The sequence below is a fragment of the Equus quagga genome, chromosome 4, assembly GCF_021613505.1.
Source record: "Equus quagga isolate Etosha38 chromosome 4, UCLA_HA_Equagga_1.0, whole genome shotgun sequence".
NCBI classification, from domain to species: domain Eukaryota; kingdom Metazoa; phylum Chordata; class Mammalia; order Perissodactyla; family Equidae; genus Equus; species Equus quagga.
This window is the reverse complement of record NC_060270.1, coordinates 13,640,524-13,662,558: the sequence shown is the minus strand read 5'-3', so window position 1 is coordinate 13,662,558 and position 22,035 is coordinate 13,640,524. Positions and strand designations below refer to the sequence as shown.

The 22,035-nt window shown below is 38.9% G+C and overlaps 1 protein-coding gene across 3 annotated transcripts in view; it reads right to left on the bottom strand.

The window, feature by feature from the left end:
- NECTIN3 (nectin cell adhesion molecule 3) overlaps nucleotides 1–19,426 on the bottom strand; it is a 134,505-nt gene extending 115,079 nt beyond the window's left edge. For 2 of the 3 annotated variants that reach the window (XM_046659276.1, XM_046659277.1), the window contains exon 1: nucleotides 18,859–19,426. In XM_046659276.1, coding sequence (XP_046515232.1) covers nucleotides 18,859–19,018 — 160 coding nt within the window. In that variant the 5' untranslated portion in view covers nucleotides 19,019–19,426. The remainder of the gene's footprint in view (nucleotides 1–18,858) is intronic. The other variant, XM_046659275.1, reaches the window with a different exon arrangement.
- Nucleotides 19,427–22,035: the final 2,609 nt, after the last annotated feature.

Below are 22,035 nucleotides of genomic sequence, written 5' to 3'. Positions count from 1 at the left end.
CTATCAGGTGGGGTAAACTACACCTTCTCAACAAAGTCTGAGCCCCTTCCAAGTTTGTCCTCCCTTGGGTACACTCCCTCAGCTCTAGCATACCATAGAGTCTCCTTATACTGTATAGTTTTTCTCTTACTAAAGTTAATAATTCTTTAAGTTAAACTTTCCCTAATTAACCTATTGCATAGTTTTTGTCTCCTGAACAGACCCAAACTACTTTTGAATATAAACAGGGATTTATCTTGAAGTTATTAATAATAATATAGCACTCAAATCACAGATGTTAGAGCATTATTTAAGATTTTTATAATTCTGAAATGGAAGTACACAGGAAAATCTCCAATTCTACCCATGAAATTAAGCTCTTCTAGAAAGTAACAAGTGAAGCTAATGGGAAGCTACAGGAAACATTCATAACTGAATGTGTTTAAAAGCACAAAGAAATATAGTACCTAATATAACATGTGGCAATTAGAAAAAGCAATTCAAATGATCTCTCAACCCAATAAATGGTATCTACAAAAATCCAGACCTAGCATCATACTTAATAGTGAAATTAAAAGCTTCCAAATTGATAAGAAATAAAACTATCTCTATTTACAGAATATGATATTATATATAGAAAATCTTAAGAGATTCATCCACAAAAACCATTAGAGTTAATAAAAGAGTTTATCAAATTATCAGGATATAAGACCAATACACAGAATTCAACTATATGTCAATAAATTAGCAATGAACAATTGAAAATGAAATTAAGAAAACAATTCTATTGACAATAGCATCATAAAGAAATAAGTATGAATAAACTTAATGAAGTACAAAAATTATCCTCAGTATATTATAAAACATTGCAAGAAATTAAAGAAAATCTAAAGTAAGGGGAAATCATCCCATGTTCATGCATCAGAATACTCAATACTGTTAAAATGACAATATTCCCCAAATTGATCTACAGATTCAACACAATCTCCAAATCCCAGGTGGCATCATTGGTGAAAATAACAAGTTCACTTTAAACTCATACAAATATTAAAGGGTTTAGGAATAACCAAACAAGAGAAAGAACAAAGTTGGAAGACTAACACTTCCAAATTTCAAGACTCTGCAAAACTACAGTAATAAAAAATATGTGGCTAAACTACAGTAACCAAAACTGTGTGAAACTAGCGTAAGATAGACATATAGATCAATGGAACAGTACGGAGAGTTCAGTTATAAACCATCACATTTATGGTCAACTGATTTTCAACAAGGCTGCCAAGACAATTCAACGGGGGAGGAACAGTCTTTTCAACAAATGGTCTTAGGAAAACTGGGTATCAACATTTAAAAAAACGAGTTGTACTCCTTCCTCATAGCATGCGCAAAAATTAATTCAAAATAGATCATAAACCTAAATGTAAGAGCTAAAACTATAAGACCCCAAAAGAAAATACAGCAGCAAATTTTCACGAACTTATGTTAGGCAAAGCCTTCTTAGATATGGCACCAAAAGCAACAAAAGGATAAAAAAGAAATAAACTGGACTTCATTAAAATTAAAAACTTTTGTGCTAAAATGGACATGAAGAGAATGAAAATACAGCTACAGACAGAAAGGAAATATTATAGGTCATATATCTAAGGTATTTGTATCTAGACTATAAAAAGAACTTCTACAACTCAGTAAAAACACAAATAAAACAATTAAATAATGAGTAAAGGATCTGAATAGACATGTCTGGAAAGAAGATATATAAATGGCCGAGAAGCACATGAAAATTTGCTCAACATTATTAGCCATTAGGGAAATGCAAATCAAAACAACAATGACATACCACCTCACACCCAGCAGGATGGCTACAATCAAAAAGTCAGATAATAAGAAGTATTTGTAAGGATGTGGAGAAGCCTCCTATAATGCCAGTGGGAATGTATAATAGTACGGCCACTTTGGAAAACAAACTGCGAGTCCCTCAAAAGGTTACAACTACCATAAGACTCAGCAATTACACTCTTAGTTAAATACCCAAGTGAAGTAAAAAATACACGTCCACACAAAAAAACTTGTACATGAACGTACATGGCAACATTATTCATAATAGGCAAAAAGTGGAAATAATCCAAATGTCCACCAACTGAGGAACAGATAAATAAAACATGATATATCCACAAAACAGAATATTGTTTGGCAATAAAAAGGAATGAAGTACTAACATATGTACAACATGGATGAACCTTGAAATCATTGTGCTAAATGAAATAAACCAGACATAAAAGACTACACATTTATTTGAAAGGTACAGAACAGGTAAATCTATAAAGACATGAAGTAAATTAATGGTTGCCTGGTATTGGGAGGAGTGAGGGGAAATGGGAGAATAATTACTTTTGTGGGGGTAGAAGTGGGGAAAATGTTTTAAAATTGACTGTAGTGATGGTTGCACAATTCTGTGAATATACTAAAAACCACTGAATTTTACACTTTAAGTCAGTGAAGGGTACAGTATGTGAGTTATATCAATAAAGCTGTTATATATTTCAAAAGAAAACAGAAAAATTTCAGGCAAAGAAACTCAGAGAATTTTAATGAACAGATTCATGAAAATAAATAATGAAAATAAAATAAAGAAAATAAAGAAAGAAAATACAAAGGATGCTCTTCAGGCAGAAGAAAAAGGATTCCAGATGGAAACTATAAGATGCAGAAAGAAATGAAGAACCACAGAAAAGGTAAATACACATAGGGAAAACTAAATGAACATTTATTGTATAAAACAATAATAATGTATTAAGGAATACACACACACACAAACACACTCGCATTAATGGCAGAATGGGGACAGAGCTGAAGGGTTTGATGGTCCATGCGTTGTCAGGGAAGAAATTATATATTTATTAATTTGTATTCGGTGTTTAATAAGTCAAGGATGTATTTTATAATTTCTAAGGTGGCCACTAAATAAATAGTAAAAGACTATAACACTAACAATTCAAAAAGGGGAAAAAATGGAATTAAAAATAACTAATACAAAGGAAAGTAACGAATCAATGAATAAAACAAAGAACATAGGGACAAGCAGAAAGCAAAATGTAAGATAGCGGATTCAAACAAATATGAAAGTGATTAAATTAATTATAGATAACTAAACGTCAAATAAAAGACAAACTTAGCAGGCTGGATTTAAAAATTACATGCTGCTTACAAGAGACACATCTTACATTTAAGGACACAGAAAGGTTGAAAGTGAAGGTTGGGAAAAAGATGAAATGCAAACACTAACCAAAATAAACCTAATGTAGCTATACTAAAGGCAGACAATTAGACTTTAAGGCAACAAGTACCGCTAGAGATAGAGGGCTATTTAATAATGATAAAAGGGTCAAGTCCCAGAAAGATATACCAATTCCAAATTTGACTGTATCTCACAACCTAGCCTTAAAATGTACAGGGCAAAACTTCACACTTGGGGCCGCTCCTGTGGCCCAGTGGTTAAGCTCATGTGCTCTGCTTCTGCGGCCCGGGGTTTCACTGGTTCAGATCCTGGACGACGACATGGCACCGCTCAGCACGCCACGCTGAGGCGACATCCTACATAGCACAGCCAGAGGCACTCACAATTAGAAAAAACAACTATGTACTGGGAGGCTTTGGGGAGAAGAATTAAAAAAAAGATGACTGGCAATAGTTGTTGGCTCAGGTGCCAATCTTTAAAAAAAAACTTCACAGAATCAAAAGAAAAAACAGACAAGTCCACATCATAGTATATGACTTTAATACACCTCTCAGTTATTAACTGAAAAAGCAGGAAAAAAATCAGAAGAGATAAAGAAGATTTGAACAATGCAACCAACTTGACCTATGTGATATATATATAGAGAGAGAACAATTAACCCAAAAAGGGCAATGTACATTCTTTTTAAGTATACATGAATTATCAAAATTAACTGCATGCTGTATCCAAAAACTGAAATCAGACACAAGTTTTTTGACCCATGTAATTAAGCTAAAAATCCATAACTAAGGTAACTAAAATATTTCCATACATTTAGTTAAGTGATAAATTTCAAAATAATCCGAGAGTAAAAAAAAGATTACATGGAAATTTAAGAATGTTGTGAACATTTATCTCATGCAATGCAGTTACACAATTAGAGGGAAATATATGGGCTTAAATGCATATATAAGAAAAAGAGAAAGGCTGAAAATCAATAATCTAACCATCACAAGAAACAGAAAATAAATAGGAAATAAACCCTCCAAAAAGAGTAGAAGAAAACATAGAACAGAAAATAATGAAATAGAAAACAAACATAAAATAGAGAGGATTAACAAGGAGTCAAAGGTGGGTTCTCCTGGCAAGACTAATCCAAAAACCAAAGACACAAAATATGAATATAAGGAATGAAAAGGGGGGGAATCACTACAGATCCTCCAGGCTTTGAAAAGGTAATAGGACATTAAGAACAAGTTGATGTCAATAGATTTGAAAGCGTAAAATTGACAAATTCCTACAAAAGCATGATGTGCCAAAACTGACACAAGAAGAAAGAAAATCTAAATAGTACCATACTTATTAAAAAACAATCTGTAACTAAAAATTCTTTAGCAAAGAATTTTTTTTAAATACATAAAAAAAATACTCCAGGCCCAGATGGCTTTACATCTATGAATTCTACCAAACAGTTAAAGAAGAAAAATAGTACCAATCTTAAACTCTTGCACTGGATAGAAAAAGATGAAACATTTCTCAATTTTTTTTGTAAGTCCAGCATAACCTTGATACCAAAACTTGGCAAGAGCATTATAAGAAAGGAAAACTATAGGCAAATTTAATTGATAAACATAGATGGGGAAAAAAATAAAGAAAACAACAGTCAACTGAATCCAGTGATATAATAAAGGAAATATTCATCAAAAATAAACTGGAATTACTCCAGAAACACAAAGATGGTTTAACATTTTTTAAAATGTAATTCACATTATAAAAAAATGAAAAAAAATCATATAATCATCTCAAAACTTAGATAAAATATTCGATAAAATTAAATACCATTCATACTAAAAATTCTTAGCAAAGCAGAAATAGAAACTTTCCTAATCTGATAAAAAAGAGTTCTATTAAAAAAAAAAAACTACAGCAAACATCACACTTAATTTTGAAATGCTGAACACTTTTTACCTCTGGGATCAGGAATGAGATAACAATGCCTGCAGTCACCACTTTAATTCAATATCATAGTGGAGGTCCTACCCAGTGCAATAAGCAAAGGAAAGAAAAGAAAAGCACAAGGATTGGAGAGAAAAAAGGCTTTCGTTATTCACAGATGGCATGACTGCATAGATGGAAAACTTTTTCAACAAAAACATGCAAAAAATAAACCAGCAATTTCACCACCAAAAGAGAGGTACAGTGATACTCATAGCAGTACTATTCATAAAAGCCTCAGAGTGAAAACAACCCAAATGTCCGCCCAACATTAAAACTGATAAATTATGGATCAGTCATAAAACAGAATGCTGCAAAGTGCTATAAAAAAAAAGAACAAGCTACTGTTTGTCACATGCAACAACATGGATGAATTTCACAATATCAGCAAAGACGTACTAGGTAAAGATCAAAAACAGGTAAAACTAATTTATGATGCTAAAAGTCAGAATTGCAGTTATTAGTGAGGAAGAGAGAAGGATTTGTGATTGGAAGGAGTGTAAGAGAGGCTTCTGGAGTGCTGGTAAAGATTTCCTTGACGGTTCATGGATATGCTCATTTAATAATAGTTCATGCGACTGCACACTACTGCACACAAACTTTTGTGTGCATATACGTCAATAAAAAATTTCAGTATTTCATGAATATATATCGCAAGTCTTGTTCAAACCAGCTCATACCTCACATCTTCAAATGCTGTATTTACCTGGCACTTTGAGTTACATTAAGCCTCAAATCTCACAGTCAACAGTCAAAAACAAAATCATTATCCCTTTGTTATGAGTTGAGTTGTGTCCCCCTTAAAAGACATGTTGAAGCCCTAACTCTAAGCACCTGTGAACTTATTTGGAAATATGGTCTTTGCAGATATAATTAAGATCTGAGTTAAGATGAAGTTATTCTGGAGTTGGGTGGCCTTAATCCTATATGACTGCTGTCCTTATAAGATGATGAACATGTCATGACAAACACACAGGGAGAACATCATGTGATGACAGAGGCAAAGATGGGAGTGATGCAGCTGCAATCCAAGGACTGCCATGGATTGACGGCCACCACCAGAAGCTAGGATAAGGCAAAGAAGGATTCTACCCAGAGTCTCAGAGGTAGCATGGTCCTGCTGACACCTTGATTTCAGACTTCTGGGTTCCAGAACTATGAAAGAGAAATTTCCGTTGTTGTGTAAGCCACCCGGCTTTTGGTACCTTGTTATGGTAGCCCTAGGAAATTAATACACCCTTCATGTGATAACTAATTCTTACCTAAACCTCATGTTCAGCAGTATTTACACTATTCTCCCATCTGTCTAATGCAAAAACTCCAAATACACTCATTTTCCCCACTCTTCATATCCTGGGATCAAGAGGTATTATTTTGCCTTTCAATTATCTCATTTTCAAACTTTTCCCTTTCATTTTTACCATTACCATCCTAATTCAGGCTTTTATAACTCTACATCTAGACTATCCTGCTTATGATAAATCAGTAGTTCCTAAATACTACTTTCTCTATATCATTTCTCTCTTCCCAAACTTCCTATAACACGCTATTACATCATATTCAAAGACATTCCATAGTTTGGCACTATGCTATTTCTTTCAATACATAAATACAACTGGTCCCCAAAAACACACTTTATTCTTTTATCAGATAGTTTTTCACAGTACTTAGGATAACTCTGGCAGACACAGCGCTCAATTAAATACTAACCACCACCAATATAAACCTTATTACTACCTCCACACCATCATTCATATTTTACAAGTTCATCTTATGCCTTCAATACTGATCCATCATTTTATTCATTCTTAGTTGATATCTTACCCCATTTTTGCCCAAAGGTTCTACTAGTGAGTCTCAACATCACCCTACATTCATTTATTCTGAAAATATAACACTTAAATCACTAAAGATCAAAGCCTCTCCATAACTTCCCCTCTTATACATGGAAGTATCTCTATATCTTCACCTATCATTTTCTTTTTCTCTGTCCAGTAAAAGAGCCTCTCAGCTCTTCCAAGACTAGCTCTCAGCTGTGTTTTTAATGTTTCTACTTACTTTCTGTTCCTGGACCTTGCCATATCAACGTGCTTCTCCCACTCCTCTCTCAAAGACAGAGAAGTCTCACCACAAAAATTTTTTGAAAAGCTTTTCTCCAACTTTCTTTAGTGGACACCCAGGGAAAATATATCCTCTTGGGCGACAACAATAATATCCATTTTCTAAGAGCAGCAATGCCAGTGTAAGAGGCAAAGCTATAATACCCAGTCTCAACAGGCAGCAAGCAATGACCTTGACAGATTGCCCTTTGACATTATCTTGGCTTTGGTTCTGGATATGGTTCCAGATGCCTACCCTTCTTTGGTTCTTGATTTTTACCTGAACCACCCAATATCCTTCAGTAAGCTTTGTTTTAACCAAAGTTAAGTTTCTGATGTTTGTAATTAAGTACCTTGATGGATGTCTTAGCTCAGGCTGTTATGGTGGCTTAAACAACAAACATTTATTTCCCACAGTTTTAAAGGATAGGAAGTCCAAGATCAGGGTGCTAGCATGGTCAGGTTCTGGTGAGAACTCTTCCTGGCTTGCAGATGGCAGCCTTCTGGCTGTGTGCTCAACATGGTGGAGAGAGGAAGCTCTGGTGTCACTTCCTCTTCTTATAAAGGCACTAACCCCATCAAGGGGGTTCCAATCTCATGACCTCATCTAAATCTAATTACCTCCCAAAGAACCCTTTTTAATACCATCACATTGAGAGTTAGGACTTCAACATACAGATTGTGGCACGGCACAAACACTCAGTCTATAACAACTGATACATTATTCTTTCCCTTCAAATTAATCTCTCATCTTTCTCTCTCTCATCTTACCCAAGAGTAGGCTCTACCCTACTACTTCTTCACTATCCCCTCATTTGTAAATTTGTTGGAATTTGACTTCTTTCTCCTAACAACTTTTACCAAATTACTGAGTCATCAAGGCACTCCTCTTCACTACTAAATGTAGTGGTCTCTTTACCAAGATTTTTTCCCCAGATTCTCTCTTCCCTTCTTCCCACCCTCTTATCCAATCAAAATGCCTCAACTTTGAAAATTTTTCCCAGTCCCCTTTCCACTTCCCCTTCCTCCCTCCTTCTTTCTCTCCTCCCCATCTGCCTCCTCTCTCTCTCAAACAGCTCATCTAATTCAAATACCTAAATCCTCCTAATTCCCAATTCCAAATCTTATCCCCTACTTTCTCATAACAAATTTCCAACCATAAATCTAAAATATGCCCCAGAAGCACTGCAATTAAAATATCTCCAAAAAGTTACTGAATTGATTTATCAATCCTTTTACTGTCCTTTCCTAGTCATTTAACAGAGAAACATAAGTTCATATCCAATCTTCCTTCCCCACCCACAATAATATTCAAATACCATGTAATCTCCTTCTCAGATCCAACCCTCTCTTCAAATTCTTCTGCCAAATTGCCATTTATCTCCACAATCCACTCTTCCCATGGATGACTGCAATGGTTTTCCCTTTTGCTTGTTTCTCATATCTCCAATATATCTTTTACACTGCTGTCAGAGCTATACAATATTCTCAAATCACAGACTCACTAGTTACCTGCCTTCAAAAGCTCCTCACTGCCTACCACACACAGTGTAATCTCAGCATCAGCAAAGTATTTAAAAATCCATGAGTTCCTTCCATAAAGCTCATGCTTAAACCATTTGGGAACATTAATTCCTTCCACAGAGTCCTTAGGTCAGTGATCTTTTCAGCCTGGAATGCCTTCTTTGTCATTGACCTTCCCTCATAAGTGGAAATCTAAACTCTTCCTTCAAGGTTCAGCTAGAAAATTAGGTCCTGTGTCAAGTCTTCCTCCATTCCCAGTTAAAGTGCTCCTTCTTCTATAATCCCACAACTTTGTCTATATTTCTAAGACAATTCATTTCCCTTGCATTATTGTTAGTTGTATTTGTAAAGCACTTTATTGCAGTTTAATTAGTACTTCACTTCATTTTCACAGCAACTCTGTAAAAGAAGTATTATTTAGCCAACTGTATAGGAAACAAAACAGGCAGAGAGGTTAAGAAACTGGGTTTAGAACAAACACACATATACACAATTTTCTAATTTCAATCTCCTAACAATTAAATTGTACATTTCTTAAGGGCAAAGACTCCACGGGGCCGAGCATAGTCCCTTCTGTACAACAGATGCTTTGTGTTTTAATAAACATTTTCTTCTCTTTTGCAATAACCCTGTTTTACCTATCTGAACTCTAATCTATTCTTTAAGACATAGCTCAAAAGTTTCACCTCTTCTAATTAGCTCTCCTTGATTCTTCCAGGCCTCACTGATTTTTACAGGCTGAATCATATCACTTGGTATGTTGTTACAAATATCTTTTTTTACGTATATATTCTAACATGCAGCTAGTCTTACTAATGGGTTTATAAGCTTGGGAGCAGCCACCATGTCTTTTTCCACTGTGGTACCTTCAATACTACCTAGCACTTGGTTGGCTGCTTCAAGTTCAGCAAATCAGAGAGGATGTTGGGTCTTTCTCCCCCAGTTTTAGGGTCCACAGCAATAAACCCATAGACATCATCAAAGACATGAAAAATACACTATGTAGAGGGAACGTGTTTCCTGATTGACACTCAATAGTCCCCAATCTATCCCCTGCTTCAATTTCTAAGCGTTTTATTTTTTGCATTACAAGGATAGATCAACTGTTACGACTAATAAAACACTACCATATTTTAACAATAAATAGTACTCAACCCATTCCTGAAATTTAACACTCACAGGTCAAGGAAGTATTTTAATCATCTGATGGGAAAAAAAATCTAGAGTAACTATTTTAGAAGACGGTAGAGGGCAGCAAAGCAACAGTAGTATCCTCAAAGACAAATGTGTTATTTCTCTTAGGGAACTTCAGATTTGCTTTTATATTTTAACAGATGCTGTTAGGATTAAAGCTTTTAGAAGACAAGAGACTTTTTGGCACGCTATATACAAATTTCACCAGCTACTTATATATTCAAACATTTTCACTATCAGTTATAAAAATAATAAAAGTATTAAGGCTCAGATTCTTTCATATACAAATGGAAAAATAAGTTTGATAAACAATGCATGGCTTCAAAATAGCCACCGTAATTGCTGACTCTTTTACTAATCTAGAAGTTGAAAACATTTTTTCATTGAAAAGTGTAAAACTAATCTACTTAAACTAGAAGTTGAAAACATTTTTTCATTGAAAAGTGTAAAACTAATCTACTTAAATACAGAAAAGAATGTCAACAGTCTAATTCAACACTCATTTCTTGCTAAGAAAGAATAGACGCTTTCATTAGTATTACTAATTCTAGTGTTGATATGTCTTCTTTTTGTTATTCAAAATCAGTCAGTCAACTGTAAGGGCTATCCTAGCTTTAAAAGAAAAAATAATAAATCTTTTGACATTTTACTCGAATACAACAAACAGAAGATAACAACTTGAAAGAGAATAGGAGTTCCTTACTGTTATTTCAATATTAAAGTTCATTCAGGTTTTAATACGAACTAGGCAAATGAAACTATCATCAAAATAATTACATGTTTATAATCTCAGAATTGCTTATAGGAATAAGGAAACTACTATAAAAGTTGATATTCAATATAACTGCAGTATTTGCATATGTTCCCCAAGGATGTTATGTTGGTAGTAATTTTTCACCTCTTTTAACAAGCAGAAATCAGAGATTTAGAGTAGATGCTACAGCCATGAACACATGCACAGCAGACTCAGGGTTTAGTGAAAAATGCTATGGTGTTCTAGCCCTGTGTCCTTAATGAGGACAGAACTTCTACCTATGTACCTTCTCCCACTTGAATCTCTTCAACTAAAAAATAAATATAAAAAAATTAAGAAGTTTTTAAATTTTGCATTTAAAATACCGGAACCGGGGTAATCTCTAGGCAGTTTAAAAACTAGATAGTTTACTGTCTTAGTATTAAATTGAACTTACAACCATGAATGATTACTTCTAATCTAAATCAAATTAGAAGGGAGTCTGGAGTTCACGATGACAGGACACTTGTGAAATGAATCTTAATCTAGCCCACAGTATATATGACTAAATTAGAAATCATACAAATTTGTTTCAAAAGTGGTGGCCTAAGATGTTTTAGTAATGACAACCTTGCCTATCACCGATAACTCACAAAAATTGTTACTACATGAAACTGATCTTACCACAGTATATCAATGCTAACGTTTCATTGATAATTTTGTTTTTTGTCTGAATTGAAGCCATTAGAAGGGTCAAGCACACTCTTAATTATATACAATGTTTTCAAAGGCTGAGTTGGAGTCCTAGCCGAGTGTATCTATTTTTATATTGGCCTCTTGGTTTTTTTTCATGCCTTCTCAATAACACCACTGACATATTTCCATTACAAAATTTACCAAACTTACAAAAAATCTTAAATTTACGCACTTTGTTCCTAAAACTCAAACCCAGAATGAGATGTGTTTTACATAAAGTGAGGTACTTCCAAAAGAAGCTGCTTAAACTACACATATCTTGGGGTGACTGATACATAGCCTAGTCTGCAATACCAAAGAGGAAGAACTGTATTCCTCCTAGAAAGTCAATTTTGCAAATACCTCAGATTCAAAATGATTAAGACAATGGGGAATAAAGAGACAGAACTAAAGACAGCAAAAATAATTTTAAGAAAAACCAGTGAAGAACTATCTCATCAAACAACATTTTTAAAACTGTCAACCTACTCTAGTTTATTAAATATACCTATTTATTTAATATATTTATTTTCCCCTATTTTGGAAGGCAGAAATAGGAATAATGTCAAGATAGAAATAATACCAAGTATACAAATGTCTCTAAGGATATATTTCCTATAGTATGTTCTGCACAACATAGCCTCTGCAATATAACAGGTATTACACAAAGAAGCATTTAATTAGTTAGTGAAACAGGATATTTTACTTCAGAATTTCTTAGACCACTAATAAAACTAATATACATAGTGACTTTCCATGAGGGGGTTATATGGTTAGTTTTTTCCCCTTCGTAAATGTATTCAACCATGGTACTTTCTTCAAAAAACAAATTTTCTGAGACTGGTCTTCCATTGAACCACTTTGGCAAACTGCTCTAAACCTAAAAACACAAAAATGAATAGAATTTGCATGTTTTTCCCACTAATGACTACATGTCACATTGTTAAACACAGACAAGGGTAGGCTTCCAGGGACGAAGGATTTGAAAGATATCTATGAACAGACAGTAAATGAAGTCAAACTCAGAAAAGTTTTAGTATTTATTTATTACAGCTATTATTCTATTTTATTATTTTATTACAATCTGGAAGACAAAATCATAAACCCAGTATTTCTTGATATTATTTTATGGTATAGCAAATTTGGTCAATTCCTTAAATAGTTATTAATGGGGGTGGGGAAGGAAAGCCAATGTTAAAATCTATATACCTTTAAAAATAATTTGTGTTTATTCTGTGACACATGCTATGATACATACAATGAAGCCTGAGGCAAGGTCTTTACCGCAAAGAGCACACATCACGAAAAAACTAATAATTAAATACTAAATAACAAATATAAAGAGTAATTACTTTAGAAAGAAGAAAAGCTCACTCACTGTATGCAAGAAATGGTGAGGGAGGGCTTCAAAGAGAAAATTAATCTTAAACTGGGCACTTCAGATTTGGACTAGGTAGGAAGGAAAAGTAATGTCATTTTAAGCCTTATGAGTAAGGACCAGAGAAGGGCAGAAGCTATCAGAGACAATGACTAGCTTAGACCTGCATTGTCCAATATGGCAGCCACCAGCCCCACTTGACTACTGAGCACATGAAATATAGCTAGTACAAATAACCATACGTAAGTGTAAAACACATACACCAGATTTTGAAGACTTACTAACTAAAAAAGAAAATGTAAAATATCTCAGTTCATTAATATCAATTGCATGCTGAAATTATAATATTTTGGATACACTGTGTTGAAGTAAAATATGCTAAGATTAATTTCACTTCTTTTATTACTTTTTTAATGTGGCATCAGGTAACTTAAAATTATGTTAATGGCTCACACCATATTTCTATTGGACAATGCTGGTTTAGACTAAATTTGATTTTGCTGCTAAGCTCTTGAAATAAAAATGCTGTAATAAATAGCACCTGTCAAGGAAAGAAAGCCTGATCTGAAGATGTCTCTCAAAACACAATGCCCCAATCTCAAGGCTCCACCCCCCACTCCTGTTTCAAAAACTGTTGATCCAGTAAGTCCACAGTGGGGTGTGGAATGTTGTTTTGACAAAGATTCTCTGGTAACTAGGATCTGAATCTACCACACACCCTACTTTCCTGATCCTGGCCAACTGAGAATAATGATTTATAGCCCCTCCCCGCTTCTAAATTTTATTTCTTCTGAAGAAACCTAGGCTGAGAAACTAAAGAGCCTCTACTGTGTACAACAGCAACCTATTTAAAATAAGAACACGTATGATTTTTTTTAACCATTAAAGTTAAAGAAAATGAAGTAAAGTTAACAAAAAAAAGAAAAACTATTATAACCTCTCCTATCTACAGAGTCACATGTATAATTTACTATCTTATACCTACAAAATAACAATCTGAAGTGTTGAAAAGCAGACTGTTAATTCTTAGCCACTTAATCCAGTTACGAGCTGGTATGTTTTTACAGAAGCCTCAAATTCCAGTTTATGAATATCTACTCACAAAGCAACAGTTCTTTCCTACTCAACAAGCAGAATGAATGTCAGGCAGTCAACAGACTCGTAAAAAAACAATCTCCCTGGAGGCTATATTAAAGAGCATATGTAAAATTCACAATTTAAGTACACAGTACAATATCCTTTCTAAAACCACTATGGTACCTACAATATGGCTGTATCTAAACTCAGAGGAGGAGGCTCTCACTAAAATTTTAAATTAACGATGTACGCTATAACAAGTGAGTCATTTAGGAAAAAAAGCTCATCCTTGATAAAGATTCACAACAAATTTTATGTAAATAAATGATTAAACTATTTCAGAGCCTATTGTAAATAAAAATCATAAGTTTTATGAAATTCAGGAAAAGATACAGGTTTAAGACTTTACGGACAATTTTAGGTAAACATATAAAAGGTAATCAAAAGAATGACATTAATGGCACTTAGACTTTTGGATCTGAGTGCTTGGCACACAAAATCATCTTTAGTATTCATTCCATTACTGACTTAAGGGTTATTTGATTTTATCCTACAAGTACATATTAATAGCCATTATTAATTGAATGCCATATCTTTTGCAAATCATATAGTCCTCACTGTCAATTTTTACAAGGACTTAGAGAATATGGTATAGCAATATATTATTTATTCGCTAATTTTTAAGGGGTAAATTACCGAATATCAAAATACTCTATTTTTTAACAAGGGTATCACAGCCAGCTTCTCTTCAAATAATCTCAAAAAGTAGGTAATAAGCCATAAGTTTTATTTCTTAACTATACAGATGCAAAATGTGCATCAGAGTTGTTGAATCACTAAACTAAATACATATAAATACATGTAAGCAGAAGGGAGATAAACAAGCTAAGACAATAAATAGACACACACACCACAAATATATAATTGCCCAGCTTTTTCCAATTCCTATTTCTGATGCTGTAGCTAAATGCAAGAAAGGATGATTTGATATTTTTGGCTTGCTTTTAAATCTGGTTCACTTTCCAATCATATCTGTTTAGGATGCAGAAGATTCATATGAGCAATATATTATAGGCCCCAACCTGATACTATGAGTAACTTGATAAAGTAGAAGCAAAATTGTGACTCCCCTCTCCAATTCCATATTTTCAATATAATCACTAGTGTTCTAAGCGACCTTATGGCACTGCCAAGTCCTAAAATGCATTTTACTTTATTAAGAGAAGATTCAACTAGGTCCTATACAATTACACAGTTGAGTTAATTTCACTGTATCCTAATATCCTGAAAACTAGTCATCTGTATATTTAGCTGAAGTAAATTTAACAAATATTTAAAGAGTACTGACTGGGCTATAGACTCAAACTTGAAAATTCAATTATTCAAGACATCAGGGTAGAATTTAAGAATGATGAATACAAGGCTGGTTGATTTATAATGTGTAATATAACAAATGCTAACATTTGAACATTTACTATATTCCATGCACTCTGCTACATGTTTATATTTTATTCTTTCATTTAATCCTCACAAGAACTCTATAGGCAAGATGATAATATTGTCTGTTTTTTAAAAGATGAGAACCTTTAAGTTTGCTCACCAACACCACACAACTAGTTAAGTGGCAGTCTTTTCAGAATCAAACGGTAAACGGCAGAGAGAGAGAGAACACACTTGTACTACCTACCACAACGTCTAATCTCAATAAGATCTGACTTAATTCCTATTTTAAAAAGTAATTTTTTTTCTCAGTTCACATTCACATCTTTACCTTACAGGTTATACATCCCTCTTTGGGGCAACCCACAGTACCTCAAGCAGATGTCTATCATAAACACCAAACTGTCCTATAGTCATCTATTGCCTTTATGTCTAGCACAATGCTGTAAGCTCCTTGAAGCCAGGACTCTGCCTTATTTACATTTCATGTCCCAAAGTGCCTATCCAGTAGTAGGGATAAAGTACTGACAGTGCTGTCGAAGATTCAATATCATACTAGCTCTTCTTTCCTATCATCTTCTAAACATCCATCTTAAGACAAAAACCTTGCTGAAAAAAACGGAAAGAGTTGTAGAATCCCAGATTCAAATAGGAACTTGCACAGGTCAAATAGTCTATCTTCTCTTACATCAATACCACATTCCTGCTAATACGCTCTACTTCAAGAAAAACGATGACAAGAAAAGTGAGATAAATCTGATCACTTACGAATTGATTATTGCCATCATAAAGAAATATGGAATCCCAGAATTAAAAAAAGTTTATCTAGTCACATGGTATTGTAAATCTAGTCCCCCTGACCTTTATACCTAGGGATTTCTTAGACTTTTTAAAAAAAACTGACCTGGAAAATTCTCATTTTAAAAGTTCTGTTCTTCAAATAAGGCAGATAACATACACCCTCAAAACAGCAAATCTTATGTAACTTTTTTATAGCTTTCAGAATATCAAGTCTACCTGTTGCGAGGGGTTTTTTTAACAGTCAAATTAACATGATATAAAAATTATCCAGTGCTAACAGATGATATTGTAGAAGTGGAGCATAGTTAAAGCAATGCTAAATGTAAGCAGCATATCAAAAATAGAAGCAAAAAGAAACAAAATCCGAATGTGATACAAGAAGTAAAGCATTCTGATTAACATATCATCAGACAGTCATCTCTTTGAAACCTAAAAATCTCTTCGACTCTAAAACTGACTACTCAGTCAAGCATTAGTACATGCCAAACCTTGTAAGTTTGGTGTGTAAGGAGTGCTATGAACACTAGATCAACAAACAGGTTACAAGAAGAAAACTCTGTCTCCGCACTTACTAAGCACCCATAAGTCGCAACTGTACCCTACTCAAAGACTGAATTCTAAAATACAGAAAAGTTCATGAAAAAAAACTTGTCATAAGGATTCACAAATTAGGGTGTTATAACACTACACGCCAAAAAAGGAAGCTCTTCAAACGAGCAGTGCACAGCAACACAAAGCTAGCGTCTGTCTCTACAACTACAAGCAGAATTGACCCTAATAACTTCAACTTACACCTTCTTTAAAGCAGTCTATTTGCCTATACTGACTGAATTTTTAGGACTCTAAAATAAAATATCAAGTCCATCCCTCCAACAGCACATTATATTAAAGAAATTTTACTTGAAATAAAACTCTTTTCTTCTTCCACGTTAAAACCAATGTTTTCCTTCAAAAAGTAATCAACACTTCACGTGCACAATCACTGTGAAATCATTACCCAAATTCGAGTTCCCTGTATGAGCTGTCCTTCTTACCAAGCTTCAGTCTTCCATAGGGCTTTGCCTAGCTAGATAAGCCTTATCCAGTAAGTACTTATTGGAGGTACAAATAATATTCTCTCAGTCCTTAACACAATCTAAATCAGGATAGTAAACTTGTTAACACCCCGTCCATCTTTCCTCCCACCCAAGTGTAATCCACAATCCTCTCCAATGGAAAAGAACAGTACACAAATTCAGTCCAGAATCCTGCATCAATTGAAAGAGGTAACAGCATTAAAAACTGTGCCGTGGAACCAAACATCTGGGGAGTGCCGCTGCAGAAACAATGCAGATGAGATAACATGCCACTTATCCTTCTATACTCCGTAAATCAGAAACTTTCATTACAGTGCTTGAAACGTGGTGGCGAACTGCAAGTGGAAATTCTCAACCTGCAAGGGGCACTCAATCTCTTGAAAACTTTGCCTCCCTCATAACCAACTACGCTGACACACCTACCCGGAACAGGATTCTCTTTCTTCTAAACCACAGTATCCAAGAAATCCGCACACACCTCTCTTTATAATAAATACTGGGAAAACTTCTGGTTTCATTTAAGATTTCCCTAAACACTGAGATCCAACAGCAGCTGTACGTACTAGAAAAACGTCGCAGCAAACCAATCTTTGAGCGAGCTTAAGTTTTGCTTCTCCACCTTCCTCACCAAAGAGTCTCCAAATGACTAAAATCCTGCAGTTTCTCGGTGTTACCAAAAAACAGCTAAGCCCCAAAGCCTGGCCGTCTTACTTTCCCAAACCGCTGCCTTTCATTAACGATCCCTTACGTCCACACCTCTCTTGCACGAAAAGCAGATTTTTTTTATACGACCCTTAACAAGGTCTCAAGTATCTAGGAACAGAACTTACAGACTAGCTCCCAAATGCGACAGGAAAACTGTAACCTAACAGGAGGGAAGAAAGAGATGGGGAAGAGGCGTGGGGTTTGTCTTGACGAGAACAGCCGGGGCACAGTCGATGCAATCAGGTATTTCACCCAGAAATCGAAGCCCTGAGGACAAACAGGGATCGCTAAAATAAACACGGGCAGGGGGAGAGACGTCCCGCAAAGTGGAAGGCAGCGACGCAAAGCGATCCGGGGCTGCCCGGGCGGACGGGGCCGGAGGACCGAGCAAAGCGAGCCGGAGGGGATGCTGCGGAGGGGGCTAACATGGTGCCTTGTCCCGGGTGGCAGACGAAGAGGGGCGGGGACCCGAAGGCTTCGTTCTTGGGGCTCCGCTCCCGAAAGGTGTCCGGGCTCACAGCTCAAGTTTCACCGGGGAAAAAGGAGGCGGCCACCGGGCATCCCGGCACCTCGGCCCTGGCCCACGAGTCCGCGCTCTCGGCTGCCTCCGCGACACCGCGAACAAGTAACGGTCCCCGGAGGAGCCCGCGCAGGCAGCTGCCGGCGTCCGGGCAGAAAGCACCGCCGCCGAACCCGGCCGTCCGCTCGGCCCGCGGCGCCGGAGGGGAGGGGCGGGGCGGGAGCGGGCGGCCCCGCACTCGGCGGCCCCGGCCCTCCCGGCCTCGCCCCGGGCGCGGCGAAAAGTTTCCACCCCAAGTGCGCGGCGCCCGCTCGCGCAGCCAACCGCCGAACACGGCCGCCGCGCCGCCCGGGCCCCCCGGCCGCGCCGCCCTCCGCCCGCGGGCACCTACCACAGAGCCGGGAGACGAGCAGCAGCGGGAAGAGCAGCAGCAGCAGCGGCGGCGGCGTCGGGGGCGGCAGCAGGAGCCCGGACCCGGGGGGAGCGGCGGAGGAAAGTTGGGCTTTGCCGCCTCCGGGCCACAGCGGAGCCGGCCCCGGGGTCCGCGCCATCCCCCACCCTCCCCCCGGCCCGCTCGCCCGCCCCCGGCTCCCCCGGCTCCGCCGGCCCCCGCGCCTCAGGCTCTGGGCGGCGGCAGAAGCGGCCGCAGCGCGGCGGCGGCGGAAGGTCCGGCGCGCGCGCCCTCAACTCCCAGTTCTCGAGCCGTCGCCGCCGGCTGCCTCTCAGCCGAGCACTCGCGGCTGCCTCGACTCCGCCGCCGCCGACGCCACTGCCGAGGCTGAGGCGGGAGCCGCCCGCCGCCGCCACCGCCACCACTCCCCTCCCCCCGGCACCCGCCCGCCTCGAACTCCTGGGAACTCGGAACGCACCACCCCGGCCCGCGCGGGAGGGGGAGAGGCAGCCGACCCTCCGAGCGGGCGCCGGGACTCGCCCGCCCTCCCCGCGCAACTCCCTGCTCCTGTCTGAGCCCGGCGTGCCGGCCGCGGCAACCCCCCCACCCTCCGCCCTCCTACACACGCTCCTCCCCTTTCCAAAAAGAAATCTCTTCTCTCCACTTTGATAACGGGGTTTCTCCCAACGCAGGGTTTTAGACAGCACGGGGAAATCTGGAATAGGTTAGGAGGCCCCGCCCCTCGTTCCTGCCTCGTCCCCCCTCCCGAGCGCTTCCAATGGTCTCGCCCACTCCGCCCCTCACGGGTCCACCGCGGCTCCGGCGCAGACGGAGGCGGAGGGCGGAGGGCCCGGCGTGCTTGCCGCTCGCCTCGCCGGGCGGGCTCTGTCCCTCTAGCGTGGGCCCGGGACGGGCAGGGGGATGGGGAGGGGAAGGCCGGATGGGGCTGCCCTTCCGTCGCCCATGCTAAAGGTCTAGGAGGCTCTGGGACGCAGCCTGCTAGACTCGTCGCCTCCCTCCTCGCCCGGGGCGCGGGGGGCTGAAAGGAGGGCTTTCTCCTCCTTCCTCTTCCCGGGACGGCTGTGCTCTCCGAAGGCCGCCCTTCTCCCCGGCGCCACTCCCCGGCGCCACTCCCCAGCCCGCCGAGGCACGTTTGCACGGGCGCTTTTCTTGCCCCCTTCTCTGGGAGGGCGGCTTGGTGGAAGGGTCAGCGGAGCCGGGCGAGGAGAGGGTCCCCGGAAGGTTTTCTTTCTCCCTCTTGCTTCTCCGGCGGCCGGGCTGTCCGCTATCCTCGCCGGGCAACTGGCAACAGGAGGCCATGGATTTCCCCAATCGGAGCGCCTAGAGTGCGGTGGTGTTTTTCTTTAGTTTTGTTTCATTTGCATGTTCGCACGTGTAATTTTAGTTTCATTGCCTGTTTGCCTTTGAACTGACCGAGGGAAAGCGACCTCGGGAAGTATTAAACATTTGCCTGAAAGGGGAGCGTCTGTGATCTACCACGACCCTCCCTCACCCCAGACGGCTGCGCGCCCTGCCCTCTGCATCCGCCCGCCACGCACAGCCCTGGTGGCCTGACCTTGGAGCCACAGCCACTGGCGGTTCTGCGGGGGTGATGGACAGTGTGGACTGTCCTGTGGGGGGACTGGAGGCAGAGGACACACGTCCTCAGTCCTGACACCATTAATTCTATGTAGGTCCTGCCATCTTCACCAGAGAGCTACAAATGTGCTCCAGTAAGAAAGTCGAATAAGGATTTAGCCGTCTGTCTCAGCTAAAGTAATGCTTGCCTGCCGCCGAGATCACGCTGTCCTCCCCCTTCACTCACGAGGCTCTCCCCGCCCTCCACCCACTGGCTTACAAAATGTTTTACTCACCTCCAAGGCTATACGCCTTTCTACCCCTGCCCACCTCTCTTTTTTCTTGCCTAACTTCCACCTCCCATCGTATCTCCCTGCGCTCTTTTAGCACCTCTTTTCCTCCACCCCCTTCCTCTTCTCTCTCCTTCTGGAAGCCTGCCTGCCTCTGCTGTCCCTGTAAGCCTGTCTCTTGCAGCCACTCCTCTCCATCACCTATCCTTGGGATGCACTTATGAATAAACCTTGTCCTGCCTCGCTCTGGGAGATCCCCTGATGATGATCGTAATTGACGAAATGTAGCTATTGTGACATTCCTCAGCTGTGCTGACACCACCGTTTTCCCTTGAGAAAATTCCTTTTCCTATTTTCTCATTCCCTAAACCTAATTTCACTGCTAAATTTAGACAGAGCCCACTGCGCAGCAACCAGCTAATTATCTGTTTAGACAGCACTTTAACACGTTGTTGATACTCAGTTAAATGTTAAACAACCAAAATTTTAATATCGCTAGCCAATTTCATTCCCCCAGCCTTTCCCTGATGGTTCCAGTCACCAGAAAACAGTAATTTAGCCAACAGTTGAAAAGATGCCAAAGGCTTAATATGGGGGCCATCGTGCAATTGCCACAGAGACCATGAGGGATTAACAGGTTTAGTGCTTCTCAAAAGGATGATACGGAGCTTTAAGAAATATATTTCTTCCATATTTTGAGAAATCGGATTAGTGGCATGCTATGAATATATTCTCCTCTGACCTAAAGTGAAGGGAAAGCATAAAAGAGCAGTATTTATAGATGTTATAGGAGCATTAAAAGAACACTATGCTGGTGTTTTATGTGCCTACATGCGTTATGTTCTAATAACAATAATTTATGTTGATATAGCATCCTCAGCCAAGGATGTCAAAGCACACTCCTATGTCTCACGGAAGGTAGCAATTACTATTCTTCCCTACTTGACAGCCAGAGGAACCTAGGCACAGAGGTTAAGTGCAAATACTACAAGCCATGGGTGGTGGTTTTCCTGCCAGAACAAGTTCTTGCCTTCCAGTGGGCACCACTGACCTCTCAAGATTCTTTTTAAAGTTAAAAACAAAGTTACTGAAGTAGCTCAGATTTCTACTTTTTAAGTGTCTAGTCTTAAATTATAATCTCCTCAAATGAAGACATAGCCGCATCAAGACACCCCAAGAGCCCAGACATTCCATTTTCCTGTTGGAAATTATTACTAGCTATAGAAAAAGATTTTACGTTATGTGGTCCAGCTCGTTTTCTTTTTTCAAGGACCAGAATTACTGTTGATTTTTTAAAAACATTTAACGT